This window comes from Lemur catta, chromosome 11 (assembly GCF_020740605.2).
Source record: "Lemur catta isolate mLemCat1 chromosome 11, mLemCat1.pri, whole genome shotgun sequence".
NCBI lineage: Eukaryota > Metazoa > Chordata > Mammalia > Primates > Lemuridae > Lemur > Lemur catta.
The window spans coordinates 5,697,619-5,710,399 of NC_059138.1; the positions used below are offsets into that span (position 1 = coordinate 5,697,619).

General features: G+C 53.5%; 1 protein-coding gene across 1 annotated transcript; it reads right to left on the reverse strand.

The window, feature by feature from the left end:
* Positions 1-5,229: 5,229 nt before the first annotated feature.
* Positions 5,230-11,527, reverse strand: ATP6V0E2 (ATPase H+ transporting V0 subunit e2). The gene is made up of 4 exons (XM_045565069.1): positions 11,137-11,527; positions 9,672-9,719; positions 7,122-7,238; positions 5,230-6,686 (listed from the first exon to the last, which is right to left on the reverse strand). The coding sequence occupies exons 1-3, from the start codon at positions 11,238-11,240 to the stop codon at positions 7,145-7,147; spliced, it is 246 nt and encodes an 81-aa protein (XP_045421025.1). The 5' UTR covers positions 11,241-11,527; the 3' UTR covers positions 5,230-6,686; positions 7,122-7,144.
* Between the last annotated feature and the right edge of the window lie 1,254 nt (positions 11,528-12,781).

A 12,781-nucleotide genomic window follows, 5' to 3' on the forward strand; every position in this document is an offset into this window, starting at 1 on the left:
TCATTTATTTTAGGTAAATAAGATAGAAGTGGGCATGCTGGGTTGTACAGTAAGTTATGTTTAACTTTTTAAGAAACTTCTAAACTATTTTCCAAAATGTTTGTGCCATTTTATATTCCTACCAGCAATTTTCCAGTTGCTCCAAATCCTTGCCAACTCTTTGTATCATCAGTCTTTTTCATTTTAGCCATTAAACATCCAAAATGGGTGGTATCTCATTGTGGTCTTACTTTAAGTAACTTTCACTCTACCAATGATCAGTGGAGCTGGAATTTGAGCCCTGGCAATGCAGTTCTAGACTCTGCACTCTCACCCTCAAAGCTGAGCTAAGCTGCCAAGTGAAGGTGAACTGCTCCTGGGAGGCTGGGTAGAGGGGAAAAATGAGAAGTATGTTTTGCCGAATTGATTGCTGTGGCTCAGGGCCAAGGCTGTTGCCACAGGCATCACAGCCAACTGAGGTTGCAGAATCCGCAGTAATTCAGAGTCCAGGGCTCCTGCTGTGTGAGATGAAGAATGAGAAGATGAACAGTCACTGCCCCATATGTCCCAGGCCTTTGTCAGGGGACGAACGCTGACCTTTCAGCAGGGAGGAAGACCTGGCTGCCGTAATGGCCCTTAATCCTGCAGTCAGGGAGCCAGGGTGGGGTCCTGAGGGTTTCTGAGAATATCCCAACCAGATCTACCACCCCCTTCAGGCAGACGCCAGCCAGGTGAGCTCTGCTGGGCTAGGGACGGTGCTGGCCTCTGGAGAACACCAGCCCACTGGCTGACCGGCCAGATACCCCACAGTCCCAGAAACCTGCTGGGCGCGGTCTCAGGGTCAGAAGCTCCAGGTCCTGCTGGGAACGCGGACGAAAGGCTCACAGGCGCTCGGGACCGCTGCCCTCAGCGCCTGCCAGCCCCCTTTTGCAGGGGCTCTGCACCGACGACTGTTTGCAAATCGCCTGAGGGGCTGAGGCGCTGGAGTAGCGGTTCCCTAAGGTGGGGGCCCCCAGGAACATTTCGAAATGGCTGGAGATATTTATGGGTGTGCCAGCGAGGAGCAGAGCGAGGGGTTCTGCGAGCATCTGGGGAGAGGGCAGGGCTGCTGCTAAACACCCTACAATGCACAGGGCGGTGCGCTCCCCCATCCCACCCCCGCAAAAATACCAGAGATTTCTCTCCCCGTCAGCAGTGCCAAGGCCGGGAAACCCTGTCCTAGAGGGCCTCAGTTAGCACGAGGACCCTTGGGAGCTGGTTTCAGATGTGAAGTCTGGAGTCCCATCTGTGAGACCCTAACCCAGTAGGGTGTGGTGTGGGCCCCGAGCATTCCAGGTGGTTGCTCCACACCAAGAAATGGCTCTGCAGACCGGGCCTGCAGCGTGATTCTAGAGCCCTGGCCTCCGGGCGGGAAAGCTCGCCCCACGTCCAGCCTGGCTCCATCCGGGAGACTCTGTCCTAACAGACCTGGCTTTGGTCCCAGTATTCGAAGGGTTGTTTTGTTTTGAGGGATTCCTTCTTTAATAGTTAATTTATTTTTTAAATTGACAAATAAAAATTGTATGTATTCATGATATACACGAGATGTTTTGAAACATGTACACATGGTAGAATGGCTAAATCCAGCTCATCGACATCCGTATTACCTGACACACTTCAATTTTTTGTGGTGAGAACACTTAAAATGTACTCTCATTCTCTTCAAGTATACATTACACATTGCCATTAACTAAGTCACCTGTTATATACTAGATCTATGAACTTGTTCCTCTTGTCTAACTGAAATTTTGTATCCTTTAACCAACATCTCCCCAGTGAGAAATTCTTTTACCTTTGTAAGCCCAGAGTGTGGCCCGAATTCACACAGGACTTTGGCCATCTGTCCTCACTTTTCTGGTGTTACAGGTCAAGCAAAACTGTGGTGGCTGCCAGCTGATTTCATTCCTGGAAACCCCACGGTTTATAAACAGGTCACTTCAGGCCCTCAGGTATGCAGATTATTAGGCTCCTCACATTTCCAGAATTATCAATGATCCTATTTCTGTTCAAAGCAACCAAAATTAACCAAGGACTATGCTTTGGGGGCTGCAGCAGGGAGAGGTGACCCTGTGGCCAGCAAGAATCGCACCTCCCTCTTGCCTCTCCCCACTGAGAATCGGGGATGACAGGAGTCCTTGTTATAGATTGGAATGTGCCAGATCTCTCAGGGATATTGAGGTAGGAAAAAGTCATAGAAGATTGTTTGGGAATCCTGGGATCAGAGCAGTGCAAAGTTGGCAGGTTACCTTCACTTTGTCACTTGGTTTCCCAAGCAGTGCCTGGCACCTAGTAACTGCTCAATAAGCGCATTGATACTATTAAATATCCTTGAAGGACATTTCATCCAGGCAATGATTTTGTCAGGACAATTATCGCTCCTCCTTGCTCAAAGCTATTGCCCTAAGGCTACTATCTCTAACATTGGCACCGTACATTTCCATTGGTGTTGCTTAAATTGGACCTGGGCTCTCTGGAGGCTTCGATCCTGCATGCAGACTCTGCCCTCTGTCGGCCACACTCTGTGTGCAGCTTCCTTGGCTACCTTTGCTTCTCTCAGTGGGCTTTGCGTTCTGTCCCAGGGTGGTCTCCAAGGCCACGTCCCACTCTGCCACTTGGTAAGGTTCAGGGGTACCCTACTCCCAGGCACTGCCCGTTTGTAGAAATCTTTTGCTTTGTGTAGGTGCTCTGAGCCCCTGCGTCAGAGGCTGACATTTACTGATGTGCCTCCCACATTGGGGCAGGGGGGTCTTGCTTGAAACTGGGAGCTATAAAAGAAGTCTCAGTACATAACAACGTACAACCCCCTGCACCAAGAGACTGGACCAAACCCAGCATGGCTTCTGGCAGCCCAGGGCCGCATCCCTGGGACCACCTGGCCCCCTTTGGGTTCCTGTCTGAAAAAGTTCAAGGCTGTCAAAAAAATTTACTGTTCTCACCAACACCTGACGATAAGCCTCTGACCACCTCCCCCCATTTCTTAGAGCATTTACTAGAAAAGTCTTAGAATTTTAAACCCTTTGTCCCTTTGAGATACATATGTATGTCTCTCCTACAACTCAGGAGTGTTTTTCTCAAGAACCCGAAGGCCAGTCCTTTGGAAAATCATCATCAGAGGGATGAGGTCTCTGTCTCCCAGTCTGTGGGGGAAAAGAACCCTAAGTTGCATCCCCGCCAGCCAGCAGAACAGCTGGCCTGCTCACATCAACACTGACCAGCCCTTCGCGATTCCTTACTTCCCCAACCCAACCTGGGCCCCCGATTCCCCCTCCCCGACCCCCGACTCCAGTCCCCTCCCCTACTCTCAGTAGTTATTGACCCCTACTCTCAGTAGTTATTGAATAAAATGTTTTCGCAGCTTTAACTATTACCCAGCTTTGTTTATCTTTGACAAATCCTGCTCACCCTGCAGGTTCCCGCCTCTGATAGGAACACAGTCCTCACCGGGTGGGTGGGAGACCAGCCCCTGAGAAGGGCGGAGTGCCCTGGACTCTTGGCTGAACACTGCACAGGAGGAAAGGGCAAGGTGGGAAAGGCCACCTGCTGGGGAGGGAGCCGCCAGCCCTGTGTGGTCCAGAGGCTGCCCAGAGAGCAGGAAGCAGCTCCCCCATACTCCACCTCCCAGGACAGAGGCTGCTACCCAGCGGCTCAGTGGGAACTCAGTGACAGACACACATCCGGGAAAGCGTCTAAAGACACCAACAATCCAACATCGTGGAGGCTGAGGACCCAGAGAACAGAGACCAAGTGGGGAAAGCAACCCTTTGTGATACACCCACCCTACCCACCTGACCCCAACCATGGGCCAACAGGGATCTTTGGCATCCCAGACCTGAGGCCCCAGTGGTGGGCATGCAGCAGGCTAGGCCTGGCTTCAGAATTACAGTGGCAAGAGCTGGAGGAACGGTCCCCAGGCCTAGGGCTGACCCACAGGGACCTGGGTGAATGCTCCCAGACAGTCCCTCCTTGTTTAGCTCTTTCTTCTCTCTAGGTCTGGCTTCAGAGGGCCATGGGGTCCTCTCCCACCCCACCTGCTGTCACTGTTTCACTCTCAGCCCACTGCAGTCCGACTTCACCACCTGTCACCAAAGCTGCTAGCTGGCCTTGACTTCTGGGGAGTGGAGGGCGATGGGGGTCTGTGATACCCTGGACCATTCCCTCCCCTTGAACCACTCTTCCTCTGGACTTATACTCACCTGGTTCTCCTCCTGCCTCCTGACACCTCCTCGCAGCTTCCATGGGCCCAACTCCATCTGTCTACCCCATAAACACTGGGACTCCTCAGGGTCCTATTCCGGGCTTTACTCACTCTGAACGCCCCCAGTAGCCCACCCCTCAGATCTCAGTTATCTTATGCTGTAGCTCCCACTCGGGCACCCACCCATCTAACCACTCACTGGACGTGTCCACAGGGAAGCCCAGGACACGCCCAACTGAGCAGGGACAAAGGAAAACCCCAGCTGGCCACAGCCTCTCCCCAGGCTCCTGCTGTGCTCTGGCCCCTGAGCTGGGTCCGGGCCTGCAGCTCCAGCCCAGGCCCCTCCTTCTCCCCCCAGGCAACACGCCTCCACCTGGGTCCCTAACAACAGCCTGCCCCCAGTCTCCTGTCCGTTGTCCAGCCTGCAGAGATAGTTCTAGAAATCAAATCAGCTCAGGTCACACCCCCCCTTTAAAACCCTTTGGAGGCTCCTATTGCCCCAGGGATCGATCCAAGCTCTTCAACTGCTTTCGGGCTCTCAGGGGTCTGCTTCACCCCTAGGCATCTCCCACCCCACCCCACCCCATCCCCCTGCCCCCAGAGAACTTCTTTCAGCTCTTTCCTAGAGCTAGTGCTGTGTTGGGGTGCCTGGTTCCCCCGGCCCACTCCCCACCACCCCACGCAGGACGGATGCTGAGCAGGCAGATCCCGGCCCTCGGATGTTGAGGACATGCCGGGGCCCTGCTCTGCTGCACAGCCCCAGAGCCGGCAGGCGGCCACGTGGGGCCCAGAGGAGAGGTGGCCAAAGCGCCACTTGAACAGGCCTGTCTTCCTCCTCCCCTGCCGGGCCTGGGTGGGCTGAGTCCGGGCAGTCAGCAGGGCCTGTACCTTCCTCCAGGTCTCAGGGAAATGTAGTCCTCAGTGTCCATGTCCCAGAACTGCAGCTCCAAGAGCAGCAGCTGCCAGAGCCCTTCCTTCTCCCCAAATTCCCCCAAGGAAGAAGCGGGAATCAGGTCTGGGCGCGGGCAGCCAGCAAACTGGTGAGGCCAGAGTTTTGCCACCACACGGTTCGCTCTCCACCACCGTCATTTATTAGACACGAATCAGGTGCTCAGAACAAGTCACATGCGACAGGCTCATTCCACGGGAAGGCTCCAAGGTCGGAAGGGGAGGCAAGTGTGAAGGGGGTCGTCAGGCCCAGCCTGAGCCCTGAGCGGCAGGCCCAGAACCAAGACATCTGGGTGGGACACGTCGCATTCCACTGCTGTGCCCAAACACTGCCCATTGAATGGGAATGCAGGCCAGATAAGCAGTCAACAAATAAGCGAGGCTGGCTTCTCTTCCCTGAGAGGCAGTGAGGACAGGCCACCAGCTGGTGGCCAGACAAGGTGGGTGAGCGCTGACCGGCTATGCTGGGAGCTCAGCAAGTGTCTGATGTCTGAGCTCTCTCTCCTCGAGGACTGAGGGCAAGGCGTGGGGACTCTTAAGGGTCTGTCCCACTGCCCGGCCTTGCCGGGCTGCGCTCCTGTGTGCCCCACCGTCCCCGGCACAGAGCCAGGTGCACTCGGGGCAGAGGCCTGAGCACACGGTGCCATTCACATATGGCGCCTCCCCCACCCCAGCTCCAGCACCCAGATGCTGTTGTGACAGGTTCCAAAACCGAAATCTGCCCCCACCCCAGCCCAGCGAGGCAGAACCCAGGCCTCCGGGGGCAGCCACTGTGCTCAGATGCTCAGGCTGGGGGGGAGGGGCGCTACCCACAGGGGGAGGCCCAGGTTGGGGCAGGGAGGGTCAGTGAACAGAATACTCTGAGACACAACTTTCCCAGCAAGCTAATTTAAGTGACTTTATAACTACAAAGGATGCTAAACATTGAGGTTTCAATCTTGACCCAAATAATGATGCTGATTTTTCAAATGTGAATGTTTCTCTTTTACTTCAATATTTTCAGAAATTTCATATCTAGATATGTTGGAAAATTAAAGAATAATTCCATTCCATGCCAGAGCTCGAAAAGGCCTTGGACATGATAGGACAGAGCTCCTCCTCCTCACAGCAGGGTGGTGGCAGAGCTGGTGGCCCAAGCACCCTGGGCTGGACGCCCTTTCTCTACAAGGACACGTGTCCTCCCTTGGGCTGGCCTGAGTCCTGGCCTCTGCCCCATCTGTAACAGAAAGATCTCACCTGCATCAGCTCTTGGCCAGGACCTACTTAGGAGGACGGGAAACTCCAGAGCAGTGGGGATGTAAGCGATACCCCTGGCCCTGGCCCGACTCTGCACTCGGGGCTCTCCCGAGGGCCGGGGCCGGCGGTGAAGGGGGTCCCTAGGACAGGCAGGCCCTGGAGGTGCGGGTCCAGGGTGCCAGCAGGAGGGCGCTGGGGGGAGGAGGACCCGGACACGGCTGTGGGGGAGGGCGGGATGGAGGGGCCATCAGGGACAGTCGGGCCAGGGTCATCCAGAGAGCTGGGGCACCTGAAAAGTACATCACATCAAAGAGTTACTGCCTTGCTGTGGAGAGTCTGTCCCCCTCACCCCGTCCCGGACAGCCCCCTCATCCCTGCCCCTTCCCTGGTCACTCAGCTTACCCTCACCTCCCTCTGTCCACTCAGAACAGATCCTGCGTCACCTGCCACCCCCTCTGCGGCCTGACAATCCCACATGAGGCCATGCCCAGACGTGCCTTGGGAGCAAGCACCGTGAGGACGGGGAGGGGCTGGGGTCCCCCCATCTCATCCCTGTGACCAGCACAGTGCCAGGCAGGAAGAGAGTCAGTGCTCAGACCCCTGCTTTTATTTTTGCTAAATAAACACACACCTGAATCCAAACGAGACCTCTAACCATGGCCCTGCCTCTCCCTTCCTCCCCACCCACAGGGCCCAGGCACCACACCCCCTGCCCTCCCAGTACCTGGGGCCAGAGGCCGCGGTGGGTCATTCCCACAGGAAACGCACGTACCAGATGGTTTCATTCTTCAGCTGGGGCCCGAACAGGGGGTTCAGCTGAGCCAGGATGGCAATGAGCCAGCTGCCAGGGACAGCAAAGAAAGGGTGAGCCTGGGCACAGAAGGGACACTGCCCTAGGCCCAGGGGGAGGCCTGGGTCACACTCTTTTCTTCTCTCCCAGGGTGGATGCGACCGACCCAGCAGATGCAGGGCTCGTGCTCCTGGGAGTGAAGAAGGGTCACGTGGAACCACCTACACTCCAGCAGGCATGAGGGCTCAGTCTGGAGCTTGCGGGTTTTGGCTCTGGTTTGATCTGATTTCAAAATATTTGTAAGATCCCTGAGTTGGGGCTGGATCCTGAGATTAGGGAAGAAGAGTGGCTCCCAGGTGTCCCTTTAGACACCCCTGCCTTTCAAGCAGCTTCCTGGGGACCTGACTGGTACCTGGCATCAGCTGCTAGATGTCTGGGTGGCTGTCTGGCCCTGTCATCCACAACAAACCTTCCAACCTCATTTGGCACAGGAGTAGGTCCCCAAAGACTGAAAGTGCCTCACTTGGGGCACCTCATGTGACCAGAACAACACTGCTTTGTCTGTTTTTGCAGGGAGGATCCGTCTCTTTCCCCTCTGCCTCCCCCCCACCAACCCCACAGCAGCCAGCGGGGGGGCCTGATGCCGGGAAGCCATCAGGAATCCTTACCTGCTTTACATCAGCGTTGTCTCCGAGTTCGTGTTTTGTAAATATAATTTCTAGGCACGACATTTGCTTCAAATGGCCCTACCTTCCAGCCTGTATGCATGGAATCTGCAGCCTGTTTTTGGTCTCCCATGTGTTGATTCTGTATTTGTAATTATCCCACATCTTGTATAGGCCCTGCCTCCCCCACCCTCCCAGCCCCCATCCTTTATGTCCTGGTATCTGAGCCATCAGATCCAAGCCCCTCCGAGACCCTACCTGGGCAGGTGAGGCCATTCTGTCAAGCCCTGAAGGACTGAGAAACAGCTTTAGAGAATAGGCCTTAGAGATGTTCTATCCAGGGAGAATTCTGAAAAAATCACATGTCCCCGTGTATTTAAGTTAACACCTAATTATTATTTTTAACAAGATTTATTTTCTGTTAGTAGGAAGTAGGAAATATTAAATATTATGTAAAGTAGGCCAGGTGTGATGACTCACACCTGTAATCCTAGCACTTTGCTTGAGGATAGGAGCTTAAAACCACCCTGGGAACCATGGTGAGGCCCTTGTCTCTACAAAAAATAATTAGGCAAGGTGGTGGCAGATGCCTGTAGTCCCAGCTACTCAGGAGGCTGAGGCAGTAGAATGGCTTGAGCCCAGGAGTTGGAGGTTGCAGTGAGCTATGATCCCACCACTGCACTCCAGCCTGGGTGACAGAGTGAGATCCTGTCTCAAAAGAAAAAAAAAAGGTAAGGCAGCCAAGTCTCTCTAGCTAGGATGACAGAGTGAGACCCTATTTCAAAAGAAAAAAACAGTGGTTTCACCCTTTATATTTTGAAAAATGTGGCAGTCCTGGGGAATATTCCAGTTGCCTTTAAAAGAACCTGTTACTTTTTTTTTTAAGAGACGGGGTCTAGCTATGTTGCCCAGGCTAGATTTGAACTCCTGGGCTCAAGCGATCCTCTCACATTGCTGGGACTACAGGCATGAGCCCCTGCACCCAGCAGAATCTGTTACCTTTTAAAGAATCAGCATCTCATCACTTTACTTGTCCTATTTTGATTGTTCTGGATTCTGAACACCCAGTAACAGACTAATGTGGCTTGAAAGGCCTCCCCCAAAGCTAGAACTTGAACGTACCCTTCACTGGCAGCTAAGATGATCTAAACATGAGCCTTGTAACCCAGCAGGATTGGGATGGATTGGGGGGTGGGGGTGGGCGGGGTTGGGTTGGTAAAAAGGGAATGGCTATAGTGAATGGCAGTTTTAGAAAGAGACTATACGGTCACTGAGGACCTGGAAATTGATTCCCTCACACTATCCAAGTACTTGAATCCCTTGGAATGTTTTTCTATATCCCCCGGGTACCTTTCCCAAGTTTGAAGACTACCATTCTCCCCTAGTGGGAGAGACTGTATTCCAGTCACCTGGGGGCACTCATTAAAAACACAAATTCCCAAGTGCAGACTTCCAGAGTTGTGATTTAGTGGGTGTAGGGTGGAGCCCAAAAGCTGGGTTTGAACAATCTCTTTTAGTAACTGATGCCCAGGCAAGTGCAGACGGCACTGAGCTGGCCCAACTCAGTCCTTGCACAGGTGAGAGAGCTGTGGCCCATGGGTGTTACACAGGTCACCCGTACACGGCAGAGCCCGGAGTTCCTGACTTCTGGGCCCTGCTTTCTTTACCATTCCACGCTGCCTCCACTGCTGTGTTTTATACATTCAGCCTTTCAAGAGGTGTTTGCTACCACAACAGAGGGAAGAGCAGGCTAGGGTAAGAAGGAAGAAGGGAGGAGAAAAGAGCTGGCTGATTCTGAGCTGGGGAGAGCGGTACTTACAAGAGGTAACAGCAGACGGCGGTGGCCACCAGCATGGTGATGATCACTCTGCAACAGAAGAGGACACCGGTCAGGACGGGTGGAACCAGCACCATCAGAAGGCCTTGCCAGGGCCACAGAAAGGGCTCCTGGTGTCAGCTCTTTCCCCACTGGCCTTCTCGATGCCACCTGGACCCAGGAGGCTGAGGTCTGCTTAGGGTATGGAAAATAAAAACTTAAAGTGTCACCTCACGGAGAGGCCAACCTTGACCACATCCAAGTTACGTTACAAATTCTTCCCTTCATCTCCCTTCTCCATCACCCAGTATTTCTCCATCTTAATGCAGACATGTTGGGGAAGGAAACTGCACAGAGCTGCATTTTTGGCAACCCACCAGGGAGTGGTCTGTGGAATTCAAACTTCATCAGGCAAGGGGAAGGAAAACAATAGATCTGAAGACAGGGCAAGAAGCACGGAGACCATATGCCAATTCTCAGGCTGAGCGAGTTGTTATAAAGAGAGAAGGGACTAGCTACTTTGTGTCCACTCAAAGAAGACTGGAGACAGAAGCTTAAAATGCAGCAGGAGAGATTTCAGTTAGACTGAAGAAAGAACTCACCAAGATTTGCAAGAGAGGTGAGACACTAACATGGTTTACAAAGTGAGGCTGTAGGATCCTTAGCCAGGCATATATTTAAAGAACAAGCATATATTTAAAGAACAATGCAACACCGATACATCCAAGCAGCCTCCAGGCAAAGCCAAACCTACTCCAAACCAGGGTCTATGACCTCTCATCTAAAGCACTTCAAGTTGGTGCTGCAGAAAGTAGCACTTGATCCCTCTTTCAACATTACTAAGCAGCTTGGGCGGGCACTGGGTAGACCGTGGAGAATGAGACAATCTCCGACCTCCAGGAACTTGTAGTCAAGGGAAGACAGTCTTTACAACTAAAGACAATATGCAGCAGAAACTGGTGAACACGCAGACATCTGCTAGGGAACCTTCCAAAAATAATACCAGCCAAAATTACCCAATACGTACAAAGTGCCATGCATTGGTAAGTGTTTTAAATGCACTACTTTGGCTAATCCTCACAGCAGCCTTCTAAGGCAGGATCGTCATCATCCCCATTTTACAGAAGAAACTGAGGCTTGACCTTGCTCCAGTCACGCAGCTAGCAAGGAGTGGAGAGACCGCATCAGTGCCCATCCGTGCCCTTTACCGGCTGTGGGACGGGTGACACTTAACCATCTCCAATGTCACTTTACCCTTCACCTCTGTGTCTGCGCTTTCACCCCAACCTCCAGCCTGTTCCCTGGCTAATCGCCGCCCAGGTGCAGAGACCTCGGAGCAGGCGTCCGGGTGCCTGGCGTCCAGGTGCGGGCGCTCGCTGCAGGTCAGGAAGCCACCGCCCCAGGGTGGAGGGGCGAGCCCGGCCAGGGGGCCGAGGAGGGGTCGGCAGGGCCTGCGCACTTTCCTTACCCGCGGTTGGGTCCCTTCGGCACGAACCAGGGCCCGGCGATGCCGATGAGGCCCCAGAACGTGGTGAAGATGATGACCGGGAGGGCGAAGGAATGCGCTGTCATGGCCGGGCGCGGGATGCCCGGGTGGGATGCAGGGCCGAGCTGCAGACACACCAGGTGCGCCGATCCCCAGCCGGGCAGTGGGCTCCGAGCATGCGCAACAGGACGCGCTACGCCGATGCGCTTCCCCGGGGCGATCCGCGCACGCGCGTCTCCTGAACCTGCCGTGGCGCTGTCACTCGGGGGCCCCTAGGAAGGTCCGCCCCCACCCCAGGCATCAATCTACATACAGCACATCCACAGGGGCTTTGGGATTAGATCCCTGACTCCTTGCGTAAAGAGCTGCAGTCTGCTGAACTACAAAATGCAGAGGGCAATTCTTACAAGGTTGCTGCAGGATTATGTGAAATAAGCACGAAGAAAGCAGCTAGCGTAATAAAGCTGGACAGTTTCTTCCATCAGGGCTGGGCTGGAAGAGACCTCAGAGTCCGGTTTCCTCCTTGGGCTTTTTTATTTTTTTTTAAAGAGTCGGTCTCACTCTGTCACCCAGGCTGGAGTGCAAGTGGCAGGATCACAGCTCACTGCAGCCTCAATTCCTGGGCTCTTCCTGATCCTCCCAGCTCAAAATCAGCCAGCTCTTTTCTCCTCCCTTCTTCCTTCTTCCCCTAGCCTGCTCTTCCCTCTGTCCTGGTAGCAAACACCTCTTGAAAGGCTGAATGTTTAAAACACAGCAGTGGAGGCAGCGTGGAATGGTAAAGAAAGCAGGGCCCAGAAGTCAGGAACTCCGGGCTCTGCTGTGTACGTGTGACTTGTGTAACACCCATGGGCCACAGCTCTCTCACCTGTGCAAGGACTGAGTTGGGCCAGCTCAGTGCCATCTGCACTTGCCTGGGCATCAGGGTTACTTGAAGAGATTGTTCAAACCTAGCTTTTGGGCTGCACCCTACACCCACTGGCTTCAAGTGATCTTCCCACCTCAGCCTCCCAAAATGCTAGGATTACAGGCATGAGCCACCGTGCTGGCCCCTTGGGCTTTTTTCCTTGAAATTCTGGCTTTCTTATTCCCAGTAAACCAAATGAGACAATGTTAACTGAAGGCATTTTGTAAACTGTGAAGTGCTAAATAAAAGTAAGGGCCAGGTGCGGTGGCTAATACCTGGAATCCCAGCATTTTGGGAGGCCGAGGCAGGAGGATTGCTTGAGGCCAGGAGTTTGAGAACAGCCTGGGCAATATAGAGAGACCCGTCTCTACAGAAAATTTAAAAAATTAGCTGAGCATGGTGGCGTGCACCTATAGTCCTAGCTATTCAGGAGGCTGACACAGGAGGACTGCTTGAGCCCAGGAGTTCAAGGTTGCAGCAAGCTATGATCACACCACTGCACTCCAGCCTGGGCGACAGGGCAAGACTCTGTCTCAAAAAAACAAAAAAAAAGTAAGGCAGCCAAGTAGTTAATTACAACTCTCACCAAGGGATTTTACCTTCTCCTAACTCTCACTGGCAAAACAAATTTAGCTCATTTTCAAGGGCCACAGAGGAAAGAAACCAAAAGACAAAAACAAAGAGGAAACATGCATACTTACTTCCTCTGCCCATCCCTGTTCT

Coding starts and splice junctions, on each gene's coding strand:
- ATP6V0E2 (XM_045565069.1), bottom strand. CDS start 11,240: ATGACAGCGCATTCCTTCGCCCTCCCGGTCATCATCTTCACCACGTTC. Junction 9,720..11,136: donor CCGAAGGGACCCAACCGCGG/GTAAGGAAAGTG, acceptor CTTCTGTTGCAG/AGTGATCATCACCATGCTGG. Junction 7,239..9,671: donor GCCGTCTGCTGTTACCTCTT/GTAAGTACCGCT, acceptor TGTCCCTGGCAG/CTGGCTCATTGCCATCCTGG.